General features: G+C 33.7%; 2 protein-coding genes and 1 long non-coding RNA gene across 3 annotated transcripts; 2 read left to right on the top strand and 1 right to left on the bottom strand.

Annotated features, from left to right (window-relative positions):
- On the bottom strand, positions 1,671-2,704 carry LOC104779920. Its single transcript, XR_766608.2, has 3 exons — positions 2,520-2,704; positions 2,027-2,139; positions 1,671-1,695 (listed from the first exon to the last, which is right to left on the bottom strand). It is a non-coding gene; the product is annotated as an uncharacterized LOC104779920 (long non-coding RNA).
- On the top strand, positions 5,071-7,545 carry LOC104779918. The gene is made up of 7 exons (XM_010504347.2): positions 5,071-5,527; positions 5,705-5,867; positions 6,020-6,220; positions 6,307-6,552; positions 6,634-6,778; positions 6,878-7,109; positions 7,211-7,545. Exons 1-7 carry the CDS (start codon positions 5,194-5,196, stop codon positions 7,543-7,545), a joined length of 1,656 nt encoding a protein of 551 aa, XP_010502649.1. The 5' UTR covers positions 5,071-5,193.
- Positions 9,364-11,287, top strand: LOC104783579 (serine/threonine-protein kinase CDG1). The gene is made up of 5 exons (XM_010508719.1): positions 9,364-9,469; positions 9,707-9,870; positions 9,974-10,163; positions 10,260-10,660; positions 10,880-11,287. Exons 1-5 carry the CDS (start codon positions 9,364-9,366, stop codon positions 11,285-11,287), a joined length of 1,269 nt encoding a protein of 422 aa, XP_010507021.1.

The following is a 13,083-nucleotide window of genomic DNA, read 5'->3' as shown; positions in this document are numbered from 1 at the left end:
GATCCAAAGACTTTCCTTTCTTCCCATATATTAACCTTGAAGAGAGATTACGATAATTAGCAATGCAGTTCTCATGTCAAAGTCCTAAAATCATTTCAACAACTGAATTCAGAAAAAATGGTAGATAAAAAAGTTGGCTTCACGTACCAATCGACGTGCAGATTTTCTTCCAAAGTCATCACCATTTTCAATCACATCACGAAGGGCCTCAGGGAGTACTTTCCAGAACTCACCTACAAACTCAGAACCCTTTCGCCTACTATTTTGCAAGATATCATTCGCAAGGTGCAGGTACGCCACACGTTGATCACGCGGGGCACAGTGAAACTGTCTACCCCATGTTTCTACAACATGTTTCGCCTTGTTCATGTGAAAGATACACCAATGTGATAAAGCTGTATACTGTCAAGGAAGAGATAGAACATAATAGGATACAAGACGACATAAAACATGTAACTAAGCAAAGGGGAACTATTTTACATTAAAGGGAGAGTTCAGAATTATGTGTTCCACTTATATCACACACCAAATCAATATCAGTATAAACTGTGAGAATTTAGAGGAAATCATGGCGAAAATAAACTATACTTTGCTTAAGAAGAACATACCAAAATCAGTATATACCATTATTACTCTCATTAAGAAGATACTACTTACGAAATTACAACCAAATCTAGAATACGAGAAACAGATATATAAAAACAAGTAGAAAACAAAAGAGGATACTCTCAATGCTTGCTTGCGTATTGTTGAGCTTGGCAAGCTTCTCAACTAATATCTGAGCGTTAAATGAACTACCCATTGTTTCAACAACACCAGCTCAAAAAACCAGTGCACCCCTTCACAAATCTAGAGACAAACAACATAAGAAAACAAGTCAAAACCCTAGACTCATCATCAATCGAAGCAATGGAAAAGAAAACAAAAAAAAGGTCAAAACTTTGAATAGTATTAAAAAAATTTGAGAATCACAAAGTGAAATACGATTCATTAGCCAAAAAATTCCGGAAAAAAGCTATAATTTTTTCTACTACACAAGCACAAGTAATTTCCATAAGACTAAGAGAGAACTAGACAAAAAAACCACAAGGACACAAGACAAGGTCATTGCTTTAGACATCAACACTTGTATAAACCCTAATTTACGAGAGATAACAAAGAGACTAATTTCAATAGAAAGCAAAAAAAACAAACGAGCGTGAAGAGGAGTTAAAATTACAGAGAGAAGCAATCACAAGTAGAAGATTGTTGCGATGAGTCTATAACATTAAGCAGTGAAGGAGCCAACGATTGATATAGGAAAATCCCGATGAACAAAAACGGCGCCGTTCTCCGGTAATGTCTCCAAAAACCTGCCGGAGAAGTTTTTTGCAGTTTTGGGAAATTTCGGAAGTAATGTTCGTCGTGGTTAGATGTGGATGAACCACCGGGAGATTATTTTATTCTTTTTATGGGTCTAGGTCTCGTTATTGGGCCCAAACTCAGATGTTTCACAAAACGACGTCTTATGAAGTTGATGGGCCTTTAATTAATATAAATAAGTCCAGTTTGTAATATAACGACGTCGGAGGAGGTTTATAGGCTTTTCTAATCTTAAAAAGTTCATACTACTGGATATAGTTGATTACTTGATATAGTTGATTTCCTCTTATTATCAAACCGTTAAACTNTGAAAGATACACCAATGTGATAAAGCTGTATACTGTCAAGGAAGAGATAGAACATAATAGGATACAAGACGACATAAAACATGTAACTAAGCAAAGGGGAACTATTTTACATTAAAGGGAGAGTTCAGAATTATGTGTTCCACTTATATCACACACCAAATCAATATCAGTATAAACTGTGAGAATTTAGAGGAAATCATGGCGAAAATAAACTATACTTTGCTTAAGAAGAACATACCAAAATCAGTATATACCATTATTACTCTCATTAAGAAGATACTACTTACGAAATTACAACCAAATCTAGAATACGAGAAACAGATATATAAAAACAAGTAGAAAACAAAAGAGGATACTCTCAATGCTTGCTTGCGTATTGTTGAGCTTGGCAAGCTTCTCAACTAATATCTGAGCGTTAAATGAACTACCCATTGTTTCAACAACACCAGCTCAAAAAACCAGTGCACCCCTTCACAAATCTAGAGACAAACAACATAAGAAAACAAGTCAAAACCCTAGACTCATCATCAATCGAAGCAATGGAAAAGAAAACAAAAAAAAGGTCAAAACTTTGAATAGTATTAAAAAAATTTGAGAATCACAAAGTGAAATACGATTCATTAGCCAAAAAATTCCGGAAAAAAGCTATAATTTTTTCTACTACACAAGCACAAGTAATTTCCATAAGACTAAGAGAGAACTAGACAAAAAAACCACAAGGACACAAGACAAGGTCATTGCTTTAGACATCAACACTTGTATAAACCCTAATTTACGAGAGATAACAAAGAGACTAATTTCAATAGAAAGCAAAAAAAACAAACGAGCGTGAAGAGGAGTTAAAATTACAGAGAGAAGCAATCACAAGTAGAAGATTGTTGCGATGAGTCTATAACATTAAGCAGTGAAGGAGCCAACGATTGATATAGGAAAATCCCGATGAACAAAAACGGCGCCGTTCTCCGGTAATGTCTCCAAAAACCTGCCGGAGAAGTTTTTTGCAGTTTTGGGAAATTTCGGAAGTAATGTTCGTCGTGGTTAGATGTGGATGAACCACCGGGAGATTATTTTATTCTTTTTATGGGTCTAGGTCTCGTTATTGGGCCCAAACTCAGATGTTTCACAAAACGACGTCTTATGAAGTTGATGGGCCTTTAATTAATATAAATAAGTCCAGTTTGTAATATAACGACGTCGGAGGAGGTTTATAGGCTTTTCTAATCTTAAAAAGTTCATACTACTGGATATAGTTGATTACTTGATATAGTTGATTTCCTCTTATTATCAAACCGTTAAACTAAGATTTTGAAAATAATACATATCCAAAAGAAAAGTAAAATTTTATTCTTTTAGAAATATATATACAAATGCATTGACTTCATTAACATGCTAAAATTGCAATAATGGTTTTTATGATGTAGATAAAAAGCATGTTGATGGCTGTTGTTAAAAGACAAAGAGATTTTTTGTCTATGTTTTGCATTTTTCCAAAACCTCTCGGCGAAATTAAAAATTTTAAGCATTATTTAATTTTATCTTAACATAGAAGTTGTTGTCTATTTTGGAATACATCATAATGATGTTTATATTTCTTTTTGTAATCTTGTTGCACAATATTTTAATGGTTTTCTTAAAGGATCTAGGAATTTTTTTGTTCTTGATAAAGATATATAATCATTGTCACGGAATCTGTAAAATCGGTTGTCATTGAGAAGTTACTATGATATCTTAGTTGAAATATTTTATTCTAAAATTTGGTAGGAAAAAATCATACTTATGTAATTCTTCAATAGTATTATCATCTTCTCCGTGTTATAATTTCTTTCATATTTTCGTTAATTACACATGACTTAGTTCTTTTGTCATAATTGTATTCTCATTTTAAGGTTTGAATGAAAATAATCTACCCTTGGTTTTTACTGTGTAATGTAATCCAAATAGGATAACATTGTGTAAAACTTATCTATTGTAAGGAATAATCTCTGTAATCCAAATAGGATAACATTGTGTAGAACTTATCTATTGTAAGGAATAATCTCTGTGAAAATGATTAAGATATTAGATCCCAAATCGAAAAAAAAAACTGATGTTATAATGGTTTCAGAGATACATGTTCCACGTCAGAAACATCAATTCCTTTACTTGTTACTATGTTCGTTTTTTGTTTCCCTAATGAATTATTAAACTTTATAATAGTTTTGATTTAAAAACAAAAATTGAAATGAAAATTAGATTAGTTACTAAATCAAGAGTATTTTGTAGTAAATTCTCTGATTAATTTTATTGATCATGGTTATTGGTATTCAAGTGTAACGAATAAGTAAGCTTTTGTAATAAGAATGTATAATAAAAATTGATCGTTATTTTCCTGGTCTCAGTATTAGATCTTCAATCACAAAAGACATTTCATAAAAATAATTGTAATATCAATAAAACTTTCTAATATTTTATCTTCAATCATAATACCCTTCTCATTAGTCTAATATTTTAATATTTTTTATCAAAGTAATAAATGTGAATAAAAATATATGGAAAAGGAGAAATGAGATTCTTTGTTGTTAGAATACATAATAAATTATACCTCATCAAATTTGTTCAGATCCATTAAAAAAAATTTAATTATTTAATTTTAATAGAATAATCACACAAAAATTGTAACACATTTGTGGTTCTCTTAACTAATTAAGTAATTATATATTAGAGAGACGACCACAAATCAAAATAAGATTTCATTACATCTTTATTAATTACGTGACAATGCAACTTAAAACAAAAGGCAGACGATTGAAATTGGAAGTAATTTGGATAATTGATTACCTGAAAATTAGGTATAAATGCCATTGTAAGAAAATATTGAATCCAAAGTTTTATTGAGTAGTGGAATCCATAGTTTTATTAAGTAGAAGAAAAAGAATTGTGAGGTTTTTAGAAAAATCATAAACGCGTAGTTTTATGAAATTACATCTGCTTAATTATTCCTGAATTATGAATTGTTGCACTTTCAAAAAAAAATTTGTGTTATTATATTGGTAAATTTGAAATTTTTTACTTTGAAAGATATTTTTTTATTCAAAAAATATTTAGTTTTAGTAAAGATGAATAATCATATACCACTCCTTCAACATATTCATTATTTTTTATTGTTCAAATTATCTATTATTTATCTACAGACTGCAAGCATATTATAAATTTATAATGTTATATTCTATTATTTTAATAGAATAATCACACAAAAATTGTGCACCAAACAAGAACAACACCACCGATCTCATTATTATTTAAGATTTAAGACCTGTATATATTTTGAGACGACGCTATATAAGTTGATGGGCCTCTACAAGATAAATCAAGGCCTTTTTATTTTTAAAACGATGCCGTTGGAAAGTAGGTTAACGGCCACCGACACGAACGTTGCCGAAACGACGCCGTGCCAATCGCAATCCAAAGCTCTGAATCTCTCTGATAACGAAACCGAGCACTGATCTGCGTTCCCACGACGGAGAGAAGAAACGATGAGGAAGAGATGAAACGCGGTGGAACCAGACGAAAGCGATTGTTCGGAAAGACGACGATTCTTTTATCATCTGTTGTTTTCTTTATCGGTTTTGGTTTGTTGTTGCTCACGCTCCGCTCCGTGGATCCTAATTCGTCTTTCATCGATGATGACGACGACGACGCCGGTTCGGAATCCGAGGAGGCTGCGAGGTGGAGCAATTCGTCGTCGATTGGAGATTCTAAGGTCGATGGAGGTAGGCTCTGCGCGACGGTAGAAGAGATGGGACGCGAGTTTGATGGTGGTTTCGTGGACCAAAGTCTCAGAGTTCGTGATGTCATCCGTCGCCATTTTCACATCAATGGTGAGACTCGATTCTTTCGTAGTGTTCATATGAAGTAAGATGATTAGTGTTTTGGCTAATTTCATGTTTAGTGATAGTATGAAATTTGAATATGCTTAGTCTAGATTACCGTCTCTGGAGAAAACTACTGTTCGATGTGAATTTATATACAATGATGATGATTCTTGTCGTTTCCAGGAGCTTCAGCGATTCGTGAGCTGCCTCCTGAGCAATTTTGTCGACATGGTTATGTTCTGGGGAAGACAGCAGAAGCTGGATTTGGAAACGAAATGTACAAGATCTTAACTTCGGCAGCATTGAGCATAATGTTGAACAGATCCTTGATCATTGGCCAGACCAGGCATATATTGGTTCTTTCTCAATCCTTTTTCTCTATTTCTTGGGAACTATATTAACTGATTCAGTTCCCTGAACTGTTTACTTTGCTTGTTGTGGTTTGTGTTATTTGTCTTGTTTATATTTCTTTTCTTTCTCTGTGCGGTTATCTCTCAGGGGTAAATATCCTTTCGGTGATTACATTGCTTACTCCAATGATACACTTACCATGACTGAAGTGAAGCATCTGTGGCGACAAAATGGCTGCGTGAAGAAATACAGAAGGCGGCTTGTTATGAGATTGGATGATTTCGAGAAGCCGGCCAAGAGTAATGTCTTATGCAGTAATTGGAAGAAATGGGAAGAACCGATAATATGGTCAGTGAGAAGAAATTAGAAAGCAAAAGATACAACTTTGAATACGTTTTGTGAAGTAATTACTGAGCGTAGCATTTGATTTTCAGGTTTCAAGGCACTACAGACGCTGTGGCAGCTCAGTTTTTCCTCAAGAATGTGCATCCCGAGATGAGAGCTGCTGCATTTGAGTTATTTGGAGAGCAAGGAAACTCGGCACCACCTGCAAATGTGTTTGGCGAATTGATGATGAGTCTCATATCTCCCACGAAAAATGTGAAAGAAGCAGTTGACTGGGTTCTTCAGGAGACAGGAGATCCTGATATTTCAGTGCACATGCGAATGTTGATGAGCAAGTATGTTAAAACGCAAGTATGTTTTTGTTTTTTTTTCTCTCTAGATGGCTCACTAATCTTCCGTTCCATGATTTTCTCCAGATCTGTTAGACCTCTGCGTGCAGCGATAAACTGTCTAGGGAAAGCAATCAACAGACTTGGCATATCGAAACCGAGAGTGGTTATAGTGTCTGACACACCATCTGTAGTGAAAACTATCAAAACAAATATCAGCACAATTGCGGAGGTATGAAATGATCTATAAAACTCGCACTCGCTTGTAATCTATGCAACAAATTCCTCATTTTCATTGTCGGCGAACTAAATCAGTTGCAATGGTTATCAGGTTCTACATTTTGACTATAAGCTTTTCCGTGGTGATATCACCCAACGTGGCCGCGGATTACCAATGTTAGATTTCAGAATAAAGGATTGGGGTCCTGCACCGAGATGGGTTGCATTTGTAGATTTCTTCCTCGCGTGCCGTGCAAAACAGGCAGTAATCTCTGGTGCTAATAGGCGAGTCGGGACCACGTATGCTCAGCTGGTTGCTGCATTAGCCGCTGCAAACAGTCTCAGTTAAGACCTTATTTTAGTTTCCTCACACTTTCGTTTCATTTCATTTCTCTTTTTGTCATTTATAATACTCCTGGACTGTCATTAACTGGTTACTTTACAGAGGATGGTTCGAGCAACACGAGCTTTGCGTTCCTGAGTAGCTTCCAGAGCAATCTGTTGGCAGACGGTCTGAAAAACCAGGTGGGATGGGGACATGTCTGGAACCGATACGCTGGACCATTGAGCTGTCCAAAACAGCCAAACCAATGCGCCTTCACGCCACTCGCACCTCCCGGTTGGTGGGACGGTTTATGGCAATCTCCCATCCCACGAGACACTCGAAGGCTTGCTACTTTCGGCATTGAGCTTTCTGGGTTTGGTACGGTTAATGAAGACCGGTTCCACGCCTATTGTAGCACCAAGAAAGAGTACTTAAGCACTGTAACAATCATTTAGNAGCTTCCAGAGCAATCTGTTAGCAGACGGTCTGAAAAACCAGGTGGGATGGGGACATGTCTGGAACCGATACGCTGGACCATTGAGCTGTCCAAAACAGCCAAACCAATGCGCCTTCACGCCACTCGCACCTCCCGGTTGGTGGGACGGTTTATGGCAATCTCCCATCCCACGAGACACTCGAAGGCTTGCTACTTTCGGCATTGAGCTTTCTGGGTTTGGTACGGTTAATGAAGACCGGTTCCACGCCTATTGTAGCACCAAGAAAGAGTACTTAAGCACTGTAACAATCATTTAGTGACTTCTTCAAAAAATTTCTGGCCTCATGGTTTAATGTAGTCACTGGTTTAATTCCGCAAATCTGTTTTCTCTTCTTAAATTGAACCGGCCATATTAGAACAGTTCTAAATAACCGGATTCAAACCGAAGTTAGCAAATCGAAATCTAGTCAACGTAAACTGGCGCCTTTTGGTTCAGTATGGTTTTTTAATTATCTAAAAGATTGACATCCAACCCGCGCAACACACAACTGTCAGAAAACAAAAGGAAAAAAAAAAAAATTACAACTGTTTGTGGTCCGTTGATTAACAAAAAGAAATGAATATGTAGAGATGGAAAGATATAATTTAATTACAGAAAGAAAATATTTTATGAACTTATAACTCATGTTGCATAAATTTATTAGTCTTGACTTTACTCTCCATTGTATTTACATTTTTCAGGATAAACCTGTACTAGTTACAACAAACTTCTAAACTATCTATTCGATATGATTAGAAGATGCACTCATATATGTTTACACCAATTCCTACACACCATCAATATTTGATACTAAATGCTCTAAAACAAACTTGCATGCGTCTCTTCGAATTGGTTTTGAGTATCAGACAAAAAAAATCTGTGACGAAATCTTATAACTCATGTTAAATTACATGAATTTATATTGACCTGAAGTTCGATTTTTTCATTTCACAATCTTTCCTTCGGATTTATTTAACATTTCATTAATTTTTCTGAATTCAAAAATTCACAATACCACTAGATTGCTATAATGTCTGGTTCTGAGATTGTGAAATACATGGCAAGTATGACCATTTAATCTTCATTTTCATGATATCTTTGCTTATAATGGTTCATATCTTTTGAAATAACCATACACAAATTTATTTTTCCCGTTTATTTAGCGAGGGCGAAAACATAAAATTCAAATTTCTGTTAAAAAAATAGTTTAATAATTTCATAGTCCAATAGATATGTATATCACAAGTGTGGGGGATTAAAGGATAGACTTCCTATAAAACTTTTTAACATCATAGAATATTTACACTCACACAATAATAAATTTTTATATCTCAGACGAACATAGTAAATATGATAAGTAATCTGGTGCAACGTATACCATGTAGTATATGCAAGCCCATGCTTACTTTGTGGATTACGTGTCTTCCCTTACGTTTACCCTATCAAAAACCCTTCAATCAAACCTTTTCATAATCCAATCTTATCTCTAATCCCCAAATATTACATAAACCCCTCTCGTTTCTAATCCAATTCTCATCCCTTCTCTCTCTATTCCCTATCATCATAATTTCATCGAGAATCATCCCCAAAACTCGAAAATGTTAGTCGTGTTTTGGGGGATTTGTATGATTCCTCATCTCTGTCGTCATCGTGTCTGAATCTCAATGTTTGTTCGTTACTAAACCCTATTGATATAAACCCATAGAGAGTTTGTGTGTGTCTGGTGTGGTGTGGTGTGCATCTTACTTTCTCGATCGTGTTTTGGTTTTTTCTCCTTGAGACTGATTCCGAGAAAACATGGTGACATGCCTTTGTTTTGAACTCGTTCGGAAAACGAAACTGAAAGACAATTCTGATAAGAAATCCAAACGTGACAAGTCGCCATCATCAACACCGTCTCCTGGTTCCTCTCACTTCCTCTAATCACTGTTCATTATTGATTAATCTTGAGAGTAGTCAAATCTTTAATTAATACCATTGATTAGCTTATTGAGTAAATGCTACCGAGTTTTATAGTAACGGATTATCTAAGTCACTGTTAAAAGATTTGTTTATTTGGTTGATCAATGTCTCTCTTTAATTAATGCAATCATATCTAGATAATAGAGTCACTCATTTGTGTCGTTTTGTTTCTTTATAGCCAAACCAGAACGAGCTTCAGAAACCGTGCTAGATGTTGAAAACAGATGTCGGATTTTCTCACACCAAGAACTCGCCACCGCAACAAATAACTTTAGTGATGAATCTTTGATCGGAAGAGGTGGATTCGGAACTGTGTATAAAGGAAGGCTAGACACTGGAGAGGTAAAAATTTTTGTGTGGTTGCTCTTGTCATTGTAGTAAAACAGTGAAATATATCTAAACTGTTTGTTATTCTTTTTGTTTTGTTGTTTGGTCATAATTCAAGGAAGTAGCTGTTAAAATGCATGAGAATGGTGGTGTTCAAGGAGACAAAGAGTTTCTAGTGGAAGTCCTAATGCTCTCGATCTATCACCACGATAATCTTGTGCATTTGTTCGGCTATGGCGCTGAGAATAATCGAAGACTCCTTGTCTATGAATATATGCCTCTTGGATCATTAGACGATCATATCCACGGTAAAAAAAAAAACTACACCTGAAAACAAGAAAGTCAATAGGGAAGAGATTTATTAAAGTCTTTAAAACCTGTTCTTGTTTGTGTGTGTTTGTCAGATCTCAAAGATGGTCAAGAGCCTTTAGATTGGAACACAAGGATGAAGATAGCTGCAGGAGCCGCTAAAGGGTTAAAGTATCTTCACAACGAAGCAAATCCTCCTGTGATATACAGAGATTTGAAAACTTCAAACATATTGTTAGACCATGAGTATAAACCAAAGCTCTCTGATTTTGGACTTGCTAAGTTTGGTCCGAGTAAAGATAAGTCTCACGTTTCTACTAGAGTTATGGGAACTCATGGGTATTGCGCACCAGAGTATGCTAGCAGCGGGAAGTTGACGCATAAATCTGATATCTATAGCTTTGGAGTCGTTTTGTTGGAGCTTATCTCTGGACGCAAAGCTCTTATGCCCTCATGCGATTGCGTGGATTCTCAAAGTCGCTATCTTGTGCATTGGGTCACGCTCTGAATCTGATTTTTGCTTATGGAAAGATTAGTCTTTAATATCACCATTTAACAGTTTTGCCTCTTTTAGACTAATTATGATCTTTTATATCGTTATTTGCTATTCTTTGGGACTAATGATATATATGACATGAAATATGTTTTCGTTATGCCCTTGATGTTGTGAGTTTGATGATGACCGTGTTACATGTTTCTTCTTTTTTCTTAACAGGCACAAACGTTGTTCTCGGGTGGCCATATTGAGCAGATTGTAGATCCAAAGTTATCAAGAAAAGGTGGTTTCTCGAAAAAAGCTTTGAGAAGAACTCTTCAAGTGGCCATGATGTGTCTACTTGAAGACGCAAACGCTAGACCATTGATCACCGAGGTAGTGACTACTCTAGATTACATTGTTGAGTACAAATCGATGAGAAGGACGACTAGGCGTGGACAAAGAGGAGATACGGAGAGGGCGGGAACATCGAGTTCACCGGATGAGATGACAAGGATGTTGAATGTTCTTGCAGGAAAAAGTGACCCTCTTGAGAGAAGGAGAGTCGTGGATGATGCTAAGTCTTGGGCTGATGATTGGAGGAAGAAGGGCTCTCAGTCAACAGCGGCGAGCGCCTCACAGTGTTGAAGATGAAGAAATTTGTTATTTGCTTAGTAGTTTTCTCTTCTTTAATGACTTTGAAGTTGCTTAAGGTTGACATTTCAAAAGAACACTAGGTAACATAATAAATTGATTTAAAGAAAATTATTATAAGTAAAATTATTATTTGAGATCCAATATTTGTTTGTGTCAAACATAATATGTAACTAAAGTTTTTTATTTTATTACTCAAAGCTGCGTTTTTTCGTGTAAAAAATACGTTTCACCCGTAAAATCTTTAAATGTGTAAGAGAAAATATTGATAAAATGTTACTATTTATTGTAACATGTCTTTTGTGTGGTTTAAAAATCAAATTCATATCTCTTATGTTTTATTTTGTAATCATAACAATTTTGCATGTTTCTTATGTAACCATATCAACATATACTGAATTACTCGGTAGTTTAATTAATTAATTTTATTATATGTTAGTAACAATCGGATTCTAAACTAATTTTTTGAAGAGAATCTAATTTATTGATTTAATATTTGTGATTAGGCTATTTAAATCTTTTGAGTTAGTCGGTTTGTTAATATTTTCTATAAAAATAACGGATTATTACCAAAAATCATTATGAAAAAATTAATGAAATTTCAAAATCAACGTATTCGTGTAAGAATACATTTTACCCGTGAATTTTGTGAACGTGGTAAAGAAAATATTTATAAAATGTTACAATTTATGGAAATATATATTTTTTATGTGCTTTAAAAATCAAATTTTTATATTTATGTTAATCGAATAACTATAACAATTTTTCATAATTTAATAATCACTCATTTTAAATATATTATGATATTTTTGGGTACTAAGTTTATTTATAATGATAAGGTTATTGTCTCATTCCTTTTTAATAGCACATAGATTAATGTACAATTAAAAAGTATATTCCTATTCCGTTATCAATATTTCTATTTTTTAATGAATAATCACACTAAATATTGAGTTAATTAGTTTACATACTTAAATATATATAAATAATCACACATCATGATATCCCCTAATTTATTGTCATTTTTATATTTATTTATGAATATCTATAAATCTATATTTATTGGGAATTAAGTTTCCCTTAATAAGTTAGAGATAATTCAGGGGTAATATATTTCTTTTTATAATCAATTATAATAACTATTGAAAGCTTGTTATTTAAATTATTATGGTAATAATACTAACATAAAAATAACATTTTTAATATGATTTTGTTAATAAGTTATATGTTTAATAAGTTATATGTTCTTTCTTTTTATTAACTTTATATATTTTTATAGCCTTTTTAGAATATTTTACTTATATTGATTTTAAGAAATCAATATTTTATATTGATTTCTTAAAAATAATATAACTTTGACTTGTATATTTGTAAGTAAATTTTAGTGAAATTTTTACTTGAAATAGTATGTAATTATTTAATTAGTTTTAATATGTGATATTTAAATTTGTGTGAGAATTGATGACATATCTAATAATTATTTAGTTAATTGTTTTTTTTGAAAATATAATGGCATGTTAATGTAATTAAGTAGAAAATTTAAGGGTTTTTTGCTAAATGTGTCTCGAGCTCTCTGGCAGCGACACATCAGTTTTTTCAAGAGAATGCTTCTCTTTTAATATATAGGGGATATTCTTTAACCTTTGAATTGACTCAAATTTTGTAGTCCTCTGTTTGTGGAAGGACAATTGATTTGGTTCGATTATATGTTATTTTTGTGTTCTTGCATTTTAAATTTATCTTATATATGAGTTATTTTTAACAAATTTTTTAATGAGTTTATGTAATTA

Source organism: Camelina sativa, chromosome 4 (genome assembly GCF_000633955.1).
Source record: "Camelina sativa cultivar DH55 chromosome 4, Cs, whole genome shotgun sequence".
Classification (NCBI taxonomy): domain Eukaryota; kingdom Viridiplantae; phylum Streptophyta; class Magnoliopsida; order Brassicales; family Brassicaceae; genus Camelina; species Camelina sativa.
Note: the sequence above shows the minus strand (reverse complement) of the source record. Positions and strands in the feature narration are given on the sequence as shown.